The sequence below is a fragment of the Rousettus aegyptiacus genome, unplaced genomic scaffold, assembly GCF_014176215.1.
Source record: "Rousettus aegyptiacus isolate mRouAeg1 unplaced genomic scaffold, mRouAeg1.p scaffold_m13_p_8, whole genome shotgun sequence".
NCBI lineage: Eukaryota > Metazoa > Chordata > Mammalia > Chiroptera > Pteropodidae > Rousettus > Rousettus aegyptiacus.
In genome coordinates this window covers 64,759,938-64,777,587 of record NW_023416311.1, presented here as the reverse complement: position 1 = coordinate 64,777,587, position 17,650 = coordinate 64,759,938, and the positions used below count along the sequence as shown (strand labels likewise).

The 17,650-nt window shown below is 38.0% G+C and overlaps 1 protein-coding gene across 6 annotated transcripts in view; it reads left to right on the top strand.

Annotated features, from left to right (window-relative positions):
* The first annotated feature begins 268 nt into the window (after nucleotides 1-268).
* ATG10 (autophagy related 10) overlaps nucleotides 269-17,650 on the top strand; it is a 198,814-nt gene continuing 181,432 nt past the window's right edge. Inside the window, exons 1-2 of one of the 6 annotated variants that reach the window (XM_036225504.1) lie at nucleotides 269-310; nucleotides 12,424-12,543. In XM_036225504.1, the coding sequence (XP_036081397.1) occupies nucleotides 12,436-12,543 (108 nt within the window). In that variant the 5' untranslated portion in view covers nucleotides 269-310; nucleotides 12,424-12,435. Of the gene's footprint in view, nucleotides 311-558; nucleotides 696-3,880; nucleotides 4,660-4,680; nucleotides 5,095-7,898; nucleotides 7,923-11,103; nucleotides 11,687-12,423; nucleotides 12,544-17,650 lie in introns of those variants that run through there. The other 5 variants (XM_016123301.2, XM_016123317.2, XM_016123292.2 and 2 more) reach the window with 5 other exon arrangements.

Sequence of the window (17,650 nt, the reverse complement as noted above, 5' to 3'; positions counted from 1 at the left end):
TTGTGCTTAATTGCTTATAATTTTGCAGTGTGCGTGTGTTAACCAGCGTGGTTCTCTAACCTCTTACAGAGATGCTAGAGGCACTGCATGGCTCAGCCCTGTTCTAGCTCTACCCTTTCTCCGTTGGTCACTTTTATTTTCCAGATATTTTGCTATTTGTTGGAGGAGAGTGTGCAGAGGCCCTTGAAATCGCTAGCACCCCCTCCCTCTAGGTTTCGGCTCCCTCCCCGCGCCTCCCTCCTTCTGAGGGCTGCCTTTGTGCTGAGCAGAGGTTACCAACACCCTTTGGTTCCCCGGGCCCGCCAGTAAGGTGAGGGGCGGGGACGTGGCAGCTGAGTTCGCTCGCAGCAAGGAGGTCACACCCTCGCCAGAAGCTGGGCACTAGGCGTCAGTTGCCTGCGCAAGTCAGGCCCCACAGGGCGCGGGAGGCGCAGTGCGCATGCTCCGACTCGGTTGCCCGCGGCGGCGGCGAGGGCGGGGCCGGGCTCCTCCCGCGGTGGGCGTCGGTTCGCTGGCTCCACTCCGGCGCCGTCGCCCGGGTGGCCTCCAGGAGCCCGTCCCTCTCCTCCCTGGGGGCGCGGGTGGGGCGGTAGCTCGCCCGGCGCTGGGGACCTCTCCCCGGCTCCCTTCCCCCAGGCCCCGTCGCCCCGCCCCCGCCGGGCTGGGCGGCGGGGTCAGGGGCCAAGCGGAGCGGGGTGAGTACTCCACAGTGTTTGCCGGGCCTGCTTCGCGCACGGCTCTCCGGCCCCTCCTGGGACGGGGAGGAAGGGCGGCTGCGGGTGGGCGGGAAGCAGCCCAGCCCTGAACAAAAGGCCGGGTAGAAGGGGCTCTCGCCGTGAACCGCAGGCTTGGTCACCGCTGTCTCGCTGGAGCCGCAGCCCGGGGCGACCCGCTGCGGTGGTCGGGGTGGGGGTGGGGGTGGGGGTGGGGGTTGGAGTCGAGGGGGCTGTGTCCCTCCTCCCCCGGGGGTCTGGCCCTGCCACGCGCACTCCTAGGCCACGACCGGGACCTCACTTTCGATGTAGGTAGCTATTGCCATGTGTTTAAAGCCTGCACAAGGATAGCAAATCGTTATCCGTGTAACCTTGAAACAGTGGGTATTAAATAACTGGCGATTCCAATGGCCCTGTCCCACTCAACTTGAAGGGGTTTCAGATTCACTACCAGGAGGAACAACCTAATATAACCATTTTTTTTTCCCCCTCCCAAGTACCCAAATTACTCATAGTATCTGGAGTCACGAATGGTAGGAGATAGGATACAGGAATAGTTAACTGATTTATGGAAACATTTATTGTGAGAAATTTTAGAAAAGGCAAAAAGGATAGCTACATATCTTCAAAGTCAAAATGGAGTCTTGTATAACAGATCCACCTGAGGATGAATTAATTATCTATACTTTTGCTTTATGTGTTATTGACTGGGGCCCAGGCTGTGCAGTTATATTCTTTTTGTCTAATTGAGATGCAGATTTTCTTCTGATTGGGAGAAAAACTATCCCTGGAGATTGTGGTTTTATTGCCCTATTTCCAAGATTTTTATAATTTTTACTATTTAGCTTGCTTCTTTATGTGTGTTAAATAAATCTTTGCCACAGGTTCACTTTGTATGAATCATGTTTCTAAGTTTTTAAAAATTACAGTTTGACAATGGCCTCCACTGTAGTGGCAAAAGCTTAAGTTTGTACTTTCCAAATGGGAAATATAGACTGTGTAATACTCTACTACTTCATAGCACTCCAAGTAGAATCCTTCCTTCTGGCTTCTGAAGAGTTAAATATGGACAAGAGGAAACATTTACAATATGAAAATGACCAAAGAAATACTGAGTATTGAGAAATTCAAATTAAAGTGTTGCAGTTACAAGGTTTAAGAATTATTGTTACTGATATTTTAATGGAGGAAGCTAGTGGAAACAGTCCATTCTAACTGGATTCATTTGGATATAGAATGTTACAAGATTATTTGCTCTCCACCTCTGCTTCTTCCCTCCCCACTTCCCTTCCTGGGTTATTTAGGATAAGGTTAACTGAGATTTCCCTACATGATGAGGCAATCAAGTTGGGCATGTTTCGTGACAAATTATAAATTGGTAGCAGTTTCTAATGCTTATAAATTTTAGAGGAAGATAAGCCATGCCTTAAGGGAAAATAAGTAGGGTAAAGTTTATATAAGTAGATTTCTTAAGACTGGGCTTGATTTGATTATATTTTTGAAGCCAAGAGATATGTTTTGGGCCTCTAGAGGCCGTGTTTGAATCATACACATAGTTAAGGAACCATAACAACAAAGCACCATAAAGGTTATTTGGTAATTATTCCTTGGAAACAAATGTTTTCAGCCAAGCAGACTGGGTATAAAACAATTGTATGGGAATGGAGAATGAACTTTACCCCAAAGCATCCGGATTAGGGAGAGGTTAAACTTTGTAGAACCAGAGGCTCCATTAACGTTCTTGGCACTTCAGGCCTTGAAATGCTTGATCTCACAGATTTACAGGACCCAAGAAGAGTACTTACTGATAATAAATTTAGCTTTGAAGTTAGAGTTATTTCCTATAACTGTTATGTAATAGTTTTTGGAGAAAACTGTCATCTCTTTTGCTCTCAGGAACCTACTCCCCTCCCCCTACCCATTTTCTTGTATTCTTAATCTATACTCCCAGACTCTACCTCTCTACTCTGCCTCATTTCAACCTGTTCCTAGATTCACTGCCCATCCCCATGCCCACCACATCCTCTTCATCATTTTTTGTATTATATCTCTGACTTTAAATATTCTCATATTATTCAAGGATTATCTGAAATGTAACTCTTCTGGGGCACAGGCTCTGATTCCAGACTGCCTTAGGTCAAATGGCCACATTTAACAGCTGTACTACTTTGGACAAATTACTTGACTTGTCCCAATTTCCTCATCTGTAAAATGGAAAAAGTCATAGTAAACTATTTCATAGGATTGCTGTGAGGATTTAACAAGCTAATACAGTTCTTGACCCAGTAAGAGCCCAATACATGTTGTTATAATTATTCTGATCCATACTAATTCTTTAAAGAGTGGTTATACAATTTATCACTTGTTTTTTACTGTCTTCTATTCTCTGATGTTCTTTTCAGTTTGAATCTTTTCTTACAAATTTAGTTACAAACTTTTGAAGGCAAAGACCATGTACTTTTTAAAAAAGTCTCTTTTAAGTTCCCCTAGGATGGTTCTAGTTTTCTTTCTGTTTTCCATTTCTGTTGCTTATATTTTTAAATTTATACCCTATTTGGTTCTAAAAGTAGCTTATAAACTATATATAATAGAATAACATACAAAATAAAGATAAATCAGGGTCATGAACATATGAAGCTTTAACAGATGAGATTGGAGTGTGTTATACTGAAATATACACTATGAAAATTTATACAGTTGTTAAAGGTGGACCCCAGCTAAGTTCTGAGCTTCATGGTGGTCAAAAGGAAGAAGGCAACACAACATTTGCCCAGGAAAAACTCAGTTTCTTGGAAGTAAATATTTAGTGAGTGAAACGCAGATTGTGATAACAGATTTCAAAGATATGCTAAAAAACCTGAGGGTTGAGTTCTCCAAATATTAAGCCCCAACGTACTTCACAATGTTTTTCAGAGGGGGTAAATTTTTATGGGACCATCTCATATATTGTAAGATGCTAATTATACCACACTAAACTGCAATAACAAACTACAACCCCTTCCTTTTGTGTTAACCCAGCATTCTAAATACTCCTTTTGAAACTGGTCCCTCCAGATACTGGGAACCATTGGACCTCATCTGCCATACTTTACCAAACCTGTGCTCTTTGTACTGTCTTTTTTTTTTTTTTTTTTTTTTTAACTTAGCGCCCTCTTTTCAGGCCTTGTCTTGCAGGAGCTCTTCCAACTTTTTTGCATGCCTTTGTCTCCACTTGGTAGACCTTTATGCAGATTTCAAAATTCAGTTCATCAAGAATGGAATTCAGATCTTCAAGACTCCCCTCTTTGGAGTCTTCTCTGATTTCCCCAGGAAATTTTCACATTTCTTCCTATAAGGACACAGAGCAAGTGCTCAGTGCTAAGATACTGTGGGTGCTGAGTGAATGAATGAAAAGCTTGTGGAAATAAGAAGGCGCATTAATCTAGTCTTCAATAAAGATTTTGCATGAAGAAAATTTAGAGAATGTCACTTCCATTACAAAAATGTCCAACTGCTGATGTTTCTTGGTAGTATATTTTAAAAACAGCTGTTATCTGTATTTAGCAGTGAGTCTGTAATTTCTGACATAGTATTGATCATGTTTTTGACCTTCTTATTTGTTGAATATCTCGCTTTTAGAAGCTGGGTTTTTCTTTTTACTTTTTTTTCCCAGTTGGGAATATACCATAGCTAATTTCTAAATTTTTCTCCTGATTTCCAGTGTAAGCCCACTTCAGAAACAGGCTTTCTTACTTCCTCCTTATGGTGATGCTCCTCTTTTTTATGGTGCAAAAGCTCCTTATTGACTCCATATTGTTATTGATATTTTTCGTTTTCCTATTTTGACAGAAGAAGGACTTGTGTAGTGATGGTGTCGACCTGATTGGAGTGCACAAGCTCCCTCCATCCCCTTCACTATTCCTAGATACGAGAGGGCTCTTCCTGTCAGTGTCAGGTTGGAGATCAGGTTGGCTTGTTCAAACAAATTTATGACTATATCTTTTCTGTACTCTGGAAAGTTTCTTCCTTTCCTACTGTTTAATCTTTTGCCCTTGTGTCTATAATGAGGGGATCATTTTTGTGTGATTTGAAATCATTGTTTTTGGGGATGAAGGAAAGATGTAGCGGTGAAACAGTACTATCCTGAGGCTCATCCTGTTTCCACAGCTTCTTATTGCTGACTACATCACAGCATGCATTCTCCACTTGGCTTCGAGGTCCACTCCTAGCCTGGAACATTATATTATTGAAAGATAACTGCCTGGAAAGAGAATTACCAATGGGCAGTAGGAGCCAGTATATATCTGAAGAAAATATAAAATGGGGGAGAGTGAGATGCCTTCTTACCTTCTTTCTAACTGGAGTTCCGCCTGCCCATAAAGATCCCTCAATTCCAGTCCAGGTACAATGGTGCATCCCGTTTAAACTTTGGTTTGGGATATGTGTTTCAGATGGAGGAAAGGAGGGATCTCTGAGCCCACTGTTCAGCTGCAGTCATGACTGAAGAGACTTCCTCTCTTTTGCTGCCTTCCTCTTTGTCGAATTACCTGGGCCATGCCTGCTGTGCCCCTCCCAGGCTGCCAAGTGCCCTGAAACCAGGCCTTTCACTAGCCACCTCAGAATGATCCATGTTTTGTTATAGTTTTCTAGCATGATTCTTCCTCAAAAGTATTTCTGCTGCTGATTATAAATGCCTGTTTAGGGGTCTTCAGAATTAGGTAATCATTCTGGCCTGGGCCAGGATTCCACATTTAAATTTGTACCCTGGGTGCTTCTTTGCTCCCTAAAATTTGAAGACCATTTACTGAAGGACCCTGCTAGGTAAGTAAGTGATTAATGGATTAAATGAATTCAAACCAAATTCCCATAAAGGTAATGGGTTGAGTTTACCTGTTTAGCTGATAATTGCATTTTTTTTTTTTTTAAGGAAAGAGTCTAAATCTAAAGTTATAATGATGTGGAATTGTTGCAGGGAGGAACAAGTACAAAGGAAGTTGGTTACTTTTATTAGTTAAAAATAATCTTTAATGTTTAAATGTATGTATAGTGTTTTGTGATAATCACATTTTTATAAATTATTTTAAGTTTTGGGGAAATTTACTTATATTTCTCAAAGTGTTTTAGTCTCCTTTTGACTCTGATAAACACTGATTTATAGATTCATCAAAAGAAATGTCTCTGACCAAAAAAAGAAGTATCAGTTCTCCACACATTAGATTAAAAATTGCATGAAAAATGTGGAGAATGATAGTGAAAAAAATTGTTTTTAATTAAAAAGGGTCATTTGAACAATGATTATACATGGTGTTAGAATTCACTGGGGCTGCTTTTTTGAAAAGACTGTCTAGTCTTAAGGCTAACTTATAGTTTAGAAAGACTGCCTTGGTGAGGAAAAAAATTATTCTCTTATTCCAATCTGTAGCCTCTGCCGAAGCAGTTAAAAAAAGGTTTTGGTTGTTTGAGCTTAAAAAAAAAAAAAAAAATCAAACAGCTGTTCAGCAAGAGTGAGACTCAAGCAAAATAGATTAACAACTTATATTTTATGACATGAAAGAGCACTGACTCATTTCTAACTTTTACTTATAATAAGAAATGAGAGGTTCATTGTTTAGGTTGAGATGAGAATTAGGATTTGTCTTTTTTACTGAGAGTTCTCCTGTGTTCTGTTGTTACCTCTAGTCTGAATTTAAAATAGCTTAAATATGGAAACATAGGCACTTCACATCTATGGTTTTTCATTTGTGAAATAAGGATTATTCTTGCATTATTGTTTAATAAGATGCAGCGGTGGTTATTTCCATTTTTGACTATAATTTTAGCCATCTCATAATAGGAAGTTCTAAGATTCTAATTTTTTGCCTCTACTAGTTTATGAACTTGGTAGAGTACCAGAGAGTGTTACAACTTGAAAAGTACACGTGAAAATGCTGATTGTCATATTTTCATTTTTAATGAGTTGAAATATCCTTACTTGAGCAAAGAGAATAATTCAGTGATATTCATTACGGCACATTATGATGATTTGAATTGAGATGGATATCATTTTAATATAGTATAGTTCCTAATTTTGTAATCAAGCCCTAAATGTTTGTATTATTGTATGTAACATCCTTCAGCAAAGCCCAGTCCTTAGATAATTTTAAAAGTATTCAACCAAATATCAATTAGTGCTTTGATGTTCAGTCATCTTGCTAGTGGCACAGTGCTGTTAATTAGATAAACTATGGCTATTGAGTGAAATTTTATGTTTCAACTAACATTTTGAATAGTTCAGTAAACCTCCAGTAACTGGAAGGCTTAGAGAATGGAGTGTTTTTACTTAGTTCAATTTTGTTATTAAGGGTTTGTTTGGAATTTATAAAATATTCCAAAATATGTAAGTACTCTTTATAAATTAAATTTAGTTTTTCTTTGAATATCTCCCAGTGTATGTCAGAGTCATCAAATAGTTGGACAAACTATTTCTCTGACTGCCGCATTTCATTCTTCTATTCTAGTTCTGTATCTACTCCCCAGGTGATTGAGTTCTCTTATTGTCTGTGTATTATTGGTTTATGGTCAGTATTTCTACCCCAGAGTTTCTTTCCTTCTGAGTTCCAGATCCATGTCAAAATGCCTGCTAGACAGCATCACTAGGGTGTTCCACAGGTATTTAAAACTCAAACTCTGTGTGGCTCACCAAAATCCATTGTCATTCCTCAAACCCGCTCTTCCTCCAGGGATCCCTGTTTCAGGAAGTATATCACCATTTAAGGCCAAAAGCTGGGAATCTTTCTTGAATCTCCCTCACCCGTCCCTATGAGTATATTACCAAAAAGTCTTTTTAATCCCTCCCTCCTCTGCCCTACTGCAAATCTTTGGCTCTGTTTAGCACCAGTATGTCTCTCCCAGATTAAAGAGCCTTTTAACTGTGTTCATCCAGCCAGACAAGACCCATAGTCTACACTGGAAGCCAGAATGCAAAGCTGATTAGTTCACTCCTACTTTCAACCCCCTTTTGAGCCCTTAGGCTACGGGGCCTTCCTGTCTTCCTTAGCACTAGTTCTACCAGTATCCTTCCTCTAACCTCTGTATTTCAGTCAGACAAGAGTTCTTCAATGACCAAACCTCTTATATTCAGACTTTTGCACATTCTGTTCCTTTCACTTTCTTCCTTTTGCTAAGTTATCCCCTATTCTTCCTTTTAGTGTCTTCTCAGATGTCACTTTCTCAACTCATCTCTGCACAGAAGTGAGTACCTTATCAACCAGAATTCTGTATGTAACCTTGAGATCTCACATCTTAGAAACATTTAATGGCTGCCTCAGTAGTTAATTTTCTGCAGTTTATCAACTTTTCTGTACTTATATTCCTGTACTTGGTGCTTTCTCTTCCCAAACCTGTTCTCCCACTGTTCCCCTACCTCCTCAGATTTTCCATTGTGATCTTGGGAGTACACATCCATAGTAAACAAACTTACTAAAGCCTTAACCCATTATTTCCTTTACTCCATTCTGTGGAGTAAGTGGTTAAAAACTGTTCCAGGAAAAAGAATCCTCTGGTCAAAAGAGATGGGAAATCCTGAGTTAACAGTTCCCTAACCACAAGTTTTGTTGTTGTTGTTATTATCCAGGGTGGGGAGGTGGCAAGTGGGTATGGTATGATCAATTTCCATACTTACATTGCTCATGATGTTAACCTCTTTGAGGCTCATGGAGTTCAGCTCTGTCATATGTGGCAGGGCGGGCTTTTTCTCACATGCTGTCCCTGTCCACTGGTAGTGACTGCTTTTAGTGCCGTCTTGAGAAGGAATCCAAGGCTGCCTTCTGGTTCATCAAAAAGACATGTATTAGCTTATTAGTGATCTCAGTGGACTCTACATTATTGGCCTTGTATCATTTAACATCTCTGCGCTCTTCCATTTTAAACCATTTGTCCCTTTTCATTTACAAAAGAGAGATCCCAGTTGATCTTCCATATTCTTTAAGGAGCTCTCTACCCCCACCAACTCTCAGGGTAATCCTAAGTGACTTCAGTGTCCATGTAGAAAACAGCAAACATTATAAACCTCATAGTTATTTAAACTTCCTGAGCTCCAGTGACCTTCATCTCCAACTACTTTATATAATCTCTTCCATGGACCCAGCTGAGACTTTGTCAAGTTCTGAAATTTCATAGCTCTCTATTATTCCATTTCCCTCTTTTCACTATAGTTGTTCTTAGCCCTTTTGATACTTAATATTCCTTGACCCTGCCTTATTTGCCCATCCCCTTAAACTGTTTCTTGGCATCTTTTCCTTTCCCACCTAATCTGGACCTCTGAGCTAATCTTGCTAGCAAATCCTTTTCCATCTTCCACCTGGTCCTTCCATTGAATCAACCCAGCAAAACTTCAACTTTGCATGCATGGTCAAGCAGTCCTCTCTGCTGGTTCCCATACTCGGGGAGCTGAGCACTGCTGAAGGCAGTCACACTTTGCGGAGGGTTGCACTACAAATTCAGGCTCTCCAACCTGTGCTGGCCCTTCACTTCTGTTTGCTTATCTTTCAATGCTATCTTCTCATTTCTCTCACCAGCATTTCAAATCCGTACTAGTTTTCTCAAACTTCTCCTTTCGTCACTACCCTCTCACTCTGTAGCCTATCTTGCCTGCTTCTGCATCAAAAAATCTTGTGACCATCAGACTTTGTCTTCCTTAACTGTGGGTCCTCTTTGAAAAACTTTAAAATTTATATTTAATATTCATCCTCAAATGCCTTTCCTCCCATTGCAAGGGGCAGGGTGTCTATTGTATTGTTCAGATCCATCCTCTTGTGCTGTTGACCACACCTACCGCAGCCCCTTTATCAGTCATTTTCCATCTTCAGTATTTTCAGCTTTCCATCTCAACCTCCTTCTTTCCTCAGCTTAAACATATATTCAGATATCTCCCTCTCTTAGGAAAAACCAAATCCTTCTTTAAGCCTGTGTGCTGCTTCTGTCATCAATTTGCATGTACTTTTCAGCCAAGCTTTTTGAAAAAATTGCCTACAAAGTTTTCATGATTTTCTTTTAGTTTTCTCCTTGGTCCACCACCACCTAGCTTTTCTCCACGGCTGCTGAAACTGCTCACACAGGTGCTAGTGACTGCTTCATTCATTGTCAGTTATATGGATGTTTTCTTAGGGGTTCTCTTTTTTTGTTTGACGTTATTGGTTATTTGTTAGTTGTTTTCTGCTCCCTTGAAATTTTCATCCCTGGGCTCGGTGGCACTGCCCTTGCCAGGATCTCCTCCTAATGCCTGACTTTGTATTCCCCAGCTCTTTTGTTGGTTCCTCCCCTTTCTCTACAGGTTTCTTAAATGCTGGCGTTCTGAAGATTTCTTTCCCAACTTGCTGCTGTTCTCACTCTCCATAGAGGTTCCTAACTATTTTAGTTAAGATCTCTTAAACACTCTGTTGAAAATTATAGAGTTTTTCTCCCCCTAAATATAGATAGGTACATACCTACAAAATTTAGTGTAAACTCTCATGATCCACCAGAAACCACATTAAGAATCTGCTATATGCATTCTAGCTATGCATCCTCATGACTTCCATTTGTCTCAGAAAACTTCCAGACCTCTTAAATCAATCTCGACTTCTCTCCATAACTTAAGATGTGTATTCTTTCTGTTCCCTTTCATTGCCTGGGTTCAAATCCTCATGACCTCTCACCCAGACCACTGTAACAGCTTCTAACCCTTCTCCCTGCCTTCACCCTTGTGCCCCTCAGATAATCCTCCACAGAGTCCCTAACTATTTATTATTCTGACCTTTTCAGCTCCAAGGTCTGATTCTTTATTTCCTACGGAAACAGTCCAAGCTCTTGAATAACACACACCCTCCCACACCATCCTTCCTGTGTGAGGGACTTTTCTTCTGCCTGCTATAATCTGAGCATATCTTCATTATTGTATAGACTTTAAATAGAAGTCCTCTTTCCAATGCTATCAGAATTGAATCGAACAATTAATTGAAGAAAGGGATTAAAGGTGGAGTTAAAACAATAATACACACATACTTGAAACACATTTTATTTCAACTTAAAACATATAAAGACATGCATTTGCTAATTTTTTTTTATGTATGACCACGGCATTGATTTTGAGTGTGGGTATTTGATTGGAAGTTTTTGTTCATTCTTGGTTAAACTGAACCCAGAATGCCTCCTCTAGATTTTTGGTTTAAATGAAAGTTTTGGTTTAAATGAAAGAACTTAAGCCACTTGGAAGCAGTCTGAAAGCAGAATCCTAGATCTGTATGATTTTTTATGCCCCAACCAATTTTTTCAGTTGCATTGTTCATACCTGGTTCAGTAGTAGTTTGTTTTTCTTATGGAGACTTACCTTTATAAAGTCTTTCTAAGGCATCTTAGGAATAACAGTTTTCTGTCTTTTTAGCTTATATTTTATTGGTTTCATTTGTATAACATTTAATTAAAGTATACTTATAATACAAGAATGTGATTTGCGAACATATCAACTGAGTGGAGTATAAGTACTTCATGATCACAATGCTCTAGATATTAATCATTTTATAGAGGAAATGCACATTGTGTCGATTAATCTGGCAAAGTTGGTGGAATGGAGGTTGGTTAAGATATTTCTACTGTAATTATTTTTATTGCTTATCTTCTTTATTACAATGAGTTTTCATAAGGCAAGGACTATATATTTTTTTTCATTTTTGTATATCTAACCTTCACCTGTGCATACCCCTTAGGAGATATTCCATGTGTATTTGTCCGATGAATGAACAAATTCTTGTATAGGTCATACTAACTAAATGTGAATAATCAGAAAGAACACTGGACTGGGAATCCACTAGTACAGATAAATCATTGGCCCTGGAGCCAAACTCGGGTTTGAATCCTTTCTCATTTATATTCTTACACAGATTACTTTCTCTTTTTCATTTAAGAAATGAGGATCACAACTTTTGAATCATGGGAGGATTAAATGGGAATGTGAAGTGTCTAGCATAGTGTTTGACAAAGTAAGCAGTCAACAACTACTAATTGTCCTAATGATGCTCGTCACTAATGAGGAGAATGAGGGAATTCACTTGGCCTCTATTTTCTTATCCAGTGACTTGAACAACATAATTTGAGTGTCCTACCAGCTCTAAAATCCTCTTTCTATCAACAGTGTTTTATGTTTTGGACAGACGTATATAATAAATATATCATTATTCTTTAATTTGTCATATTTGTAGACACAATAAAATAGGTAACTAATTAGATAATCATAACCTTGCACCTTGGAAAAAAAATATTTCCAGACTTTGGAACATAATTTGTTAGTGAGTTGAACTCTCTAATAAAGTGTGAAGAACAGCTCAGCTCCACTAATCACTGTCATCTTAACTTCATAGGAGCTAAGGTAGGACGTAGAGAAGGAAGTTCTGAGGAGTTTGGAAGCACTAGCTTAGAAGAAGTGAGATAAAATTAAGCTTTTGAAACTAAATTTATGGACAAACTAAGCTTTTTTAAACTATAATTTGTGTTTGTTATAAATCTAGGTTTTAGATTTTCATGTTGATCACATGTTCTTCCTCATTTAAAAATGGGGATAGGACGAGAAAGATGGAAACAAAACCTTTTTGGAATGGCTCTACGGTGATTTTCTGTTCTACATTCTAAATTTTGGTTTGTTTAAAGAAATAAGTAAATTAGCAGAATTCCTTTTGGTATTCATTCTACATCTGATGCTAATATAGTTTTTATATTGCAGTTATCATTTAATATGGAAGGAGATGAATTCTTTGGAGAAAAAACATTCCAACGTTATTGTGCAGAATTCATCAAACATTCACAGCAGATAGGCGATGGTTGGGAATGGAGAACTTCGAAGGTAAGAAAAGAAAATTTTTTTCCTGATTAAATAAAGGGTTTTTTTTTTTTTTTTTCTGCCATGTAAAATCTCAGTAATTGAAACTAATGTATGAAAGCTAGCTTCATTTAGTAAGAGGCATAAATTGAAGAATGTTTTAAAACAGATGTCCATTTTATTACTTTAACCATACATACTCATTATAGTTAGGCTAATGAAGTATTATCTAGAAAAGTCTTTAGGTGGCCTGCTTTAATTTAATAGGTAAGAATGCTTAGCATATTATCTGAATATAGACAGATGCTTCAAACCATTTGTTTACATTATTAATTTTCGCAGGAAACTACTTTTGTCCATAGAGTGAAAAGATAACCATGAAACCAAATCAGTCAAATAGTCAAGCAATCACAAATTCTGAAATATTGAGGACTATGTCAATTGGGATTTTTTTTCAATTATTAGTATTATTTTTAATTTTTTAAAAGTTTAAAAAATTCTTTAATGTTACCACATTTTTGGGATTTTTTTAATAATGTAAACATATTCTAAAACATTTTCTCTTTTGGTTCTATTCAGTAGTAATAGTAAAAAGGTCTATGTACCCATTTGTTTTCACACGTATATTTAGTAAGGTTTTCTGCTAAAAGCTTTTTAAGAGTTTCTTGAAATCTCTTTCTTAGAGAATATGTTTTCTCTACTTGACATCATATCCTATTCCTGAAAAAGTAGTGGATCTCAATTCTTTGCTGATTGACTCTGTTTCCTATATGTACTCTGAGAAACATGAATAGTTTTGAGCTGATTCCTTTGATTCAGAACTGGGCTGAGGAAATGCAGGTCTTGGTCAGGTCTAGAGTGTCACTAGGGAGAGAAGCCATAATTTCTTCTTGGGTCATCTGCTGACTGCACTCTTATAGGGTGGCTCATGGGGTGGGTCAGAGGCTAAAGTCAATTTCCTGTGGTACATTCCAGCCCCACTCCCTCAAGTTAGTGATCTGACAGTCCATAAGCCTTTAGGGCATCTTTTATTAATTTCTTTTCTTAGTATTTTATAATTTTGTTTGCTATTGTATTTGAATTTTTATTCATATTCTTCCTTTTATGATTATCATTGACATATAAAAGTACTGCTAATTTTTGTATATTAATTTTGTAACTATCTAATCACCTTACTGAATTGTTTTAGTTTTCATACTTTTTCAGTGAATTCCCTGTGTCTTCTAGGTAGACTGAGGTTATCTGCTAATGAGGAGTTTTTTGTTGCCTTCTTTGTAATATTTCTATTATTTTATGAATTGATTATAAAAATGTTAAGTAATAGTGAAAAAAGTTCTTTGTCTTTATCCTGACTTTAATATTAATGCTTCTGTTATATAGTAATTAAATAAAATGTTGGTTGTTTATTCATCAAAGGAGTAAAGCTTTCTGACCCCCCCTATTTTTTTTTTAACTTTTTAAAAATTAAGTTTATTGGGATAACATTGGTTAATACAGTTATATAATTTTCAGGTGTACATTATAATTTGACATCTGTATTTTCTATTGTGTAGTTACCACCCAAAGTCCAGTTTCCTTCAGCTATCATATATTTAATCCCCTTTACCTACTTTGCCCTTCCCCTACCCCCCACCCCTGTATTTGACCCCCTTTACCCCACCTACCCCCCAACCCCACACCCTATCCTCTGGTAACCACTAGTCTATAGTCTGTTTCCATGAGTCTCTGTTTGTTTGTCCTGTCCATTTGTTATTTTTAAGTTTTTATCCCACATATAAGTGATATCATGTGATTTTCAACTTTTTCTGTCTGGCTTATTTCACTTAGCATGATTATCTCGAGGTCCATCCACGTTGTTGCAAATGGCAGGATTTCATCTCTTTTTATGGCTGAGTAATATTCCACTGTATATATGTACCACAGCTTCCTTAGCCAATCATCTATCGTAGGACACTTCAATTGCTTCCATATCCTGGCCACTGTGAATAATGCTGCTATGAACATTGGCGTGCAAATATCTTTTTGGATATATGTTTTCAAGTCTTTGGGGTAAATACCCAGTAGAGGGATTGCTGGATCATATGGTAGATCAACTGTTAGTTGTTTGAGGAACCTCCATACTGTTTTCCATAGTGGCTGTAGCAATTTTCAGTCCCACCAGCAGTGTATAAGGGTTCTTTTTTCTCAGCATCCTCTCCAGCATTTGTTATTTCTTGTCCTGTTGATTATCTGACCCCTTTTGACCTGTAATAATTTGTGTGTTTACTCCTTGGGAACATTCTCTTTTCACCAGGTTTTTTTAAAAAGAACTTTTCCTTTATCTTAAGCTGGAGGCAGGACGATATAGATTCCGGTTACCATTTCTGCTACTAGTGGAATGGGGAAGAAGAATATTAGGGAGGGAGCTGGAACTGGACTGTGTTTGTATCTGTGTGTGTATATGTGTTAGGTTGAGTTGTGCCCTTGGGAATAATCTCCAGGAGAGAAATTATGTCAGAAATTTCTTCACTGGATTTGTTGAAATCATGTCCCAAGAACCAATTTCCGTGATTTGTTTTTATTCTTGGAGTAGCTTCTGTTTCAGGGACAGGTATGTACGGCTAGCTACTTGTTTGCTGCCATTGCCTGCTGAATGAGGAAAGTTCCTCTATACATATGGAGTGAGAATTGCACCTCTAATTAAGTATAGTTCTTTTTCATGTGGGCGTGAGCCCATGGATAGTATCAAAACAAAACAAAACATTGTTGAGAGAAAATCTTTATAGCTTTAGGGCAAGGACTACAAACTCAAAAGTCTGCTGAGACCAGCATGGTAATGCCAGGGACACAGCAATATGGACACTGAGTCCTGTGACCTGTGGCTGACCAGAGTACTTGGCCTGTTGCCAGTTTGGAAAATGAGCCCAAGGGTTTCCAGATCTTCTAAGAAAATTAAAAAAGATTTGGGGGGAGAAGTCTGTAAAATTTTAAAAGTTAGCAATGAATTCCAAAAGGTATTTTTCAAACATAGTGAGGACCAGGCCCAGTGATGTATAATAATGGGGGCCATGTGTGGCCATTTGATGACTTCTGGGATTGGCTGTCTGCGTGTGTGTCCCTTCTTCAGTGCATACTGTTGATCTGAGTTAGTAAAAGGGGATCCAGGTAAACAGATCCCTCTTTTCTGAATTTTAGGCTATTAGTATTTTTGCTACTTGATTTCAGCAATGCCATGCCACTTTTATGCAGGAAATTGTGACTCAGTCACTTGTTTATTTACCTCGAACCTTCCATCTGTATTAATAGCTCAGTCTTTTTTGGGGACTGTTTGGAGACAATACATACACTGTTGTTTTTACTTTTTAGGCTCAGGAATTAATTTTTATTTTAAAAGAGGTGTATTGAAGTACAATTGGCATATAGTAAGCTGCACGTATTTCAAGTGTACAATTTGGTAAGTTTCGATCTATGCATAGACCTGTGAACCTTTGCCACAGTCAAGAAAGTGAACATATCACTCCTGAAAGGTTCCTTGTACACCTTTGTAATACTTCCTTCTACCTCTTCTTGCCCCTGAGAGTTATTTTTAAAAAGAATCTTGTTTATTCCTATATATAGAGGCTCCTTTAAAGAGTACACATATCATCACTCATACCTTCAGGTTTGTTCATAAATCACTTTGGCGCCTTCCATTTTATTTTTTTAATTTTAAAAGGATCTTGACAATATTTAGAGTTAGTGTCATTCAACTTTATAGATAAGGCAAAACATTTTTCTGCAAAATTGTGAATAGCAGTGTGAATTAATGAAACAATAATTTAAAAAATTTTTAAAGGAAGCAGTTTCTAAAAGTAATCAAAGTAATTTTTATATCTAGAGGTATGCAGAATTGGGAGTATACCTCTAAATCATTATTTTTCAGTGGGGCTGGATGCTGTTGGCATTTGGGCAGGAAAATTCTTCTTGTTCCTCTACCCCCCAAATTTCCAAACCCGTCAGGAAGGTGGTACACTCTTGTTGAGAGTCATTGTTTAAATGATGGTCTGTCAGAAATTAAAGATTGTGGTTAAGAGCATGGGCTCTAGAGTTAGATAGACCTGGGTACAAATCCCTGTTCCACTACTTACTAGCTGGATATTGGACAAGTTACTTAATGTCTCCAAACTTCACCATCTTTATCTATAAAGTAGAGATAATAATAATATCCACCTAACATGGTTATTATGTAGATTAAGTGAGATTTGCATTCAAAGAGTTTAGCACAATTTATGGCACATGGAAAACCATGTTATGGTTATAATATTTAGTTGGTTGTTTGAAATACTTAATGTTTTAATAGAATAATGCTATAAATAAACATGTAGTTAGGTTTTCAGAAAACTAGGGAAGTCTGTTTAACACCAAATGTACTGTATTGGTCTGTAAAGTATTATTTTCTAGGATAAGAAGGAGAAGCAGAAGCTCGCGAATGACAATGAATGTAATTGGTTGAAAGACATTAAGTATCTTAAAAACCCATGAGTTTATGATGTCAATAGAGAGGGAGAGAACACGAGAGAGAGTGGAGTAGAACAGTTTCCAAACCTAACTCATTGAACATCACTGGGAGTATCTAGGACATTAACATCTTGGTCTGAAAATTGTTAGTCAGAAGGAAAGAAATAAACATTTGTCCTGTCTTTCCTATATGAATTATATTTTACAGTAACCAAATAGCCTTATTTGATAAGAAATTGTTTTTTCAGAATTTCATCTGATAAAGATGGTAGGATTTAAAAAATTATCACTTTTCAATCCATAATTAGGCAACATTAATCAAGTGGATGATACCATTAGATGAAGGGTTGATGGGGAATTTACAGAGGTGGGATTGAGCTATCATCACCTGAACCAATACTGGCATTGCTAAAAATAGGGCATCCAGACATAACATATTTTCTTAAGGTTTATAACGTGAATTACAGAGCACGATCTATGAAATATCCTTGCCCTGAATAAAATCAAGTATGGAAGTCAGGTGATGGAGGACCAAGTTAATTGACATCCCAGGAAGCAAATAGAAAAATCCAGAAATCTCAAAGACAACTGACCCAATTTCCTTAAAAAGTTAATGGTAAGATAAAGAAGTGAGGAGGAGGACTGCATCTCTATC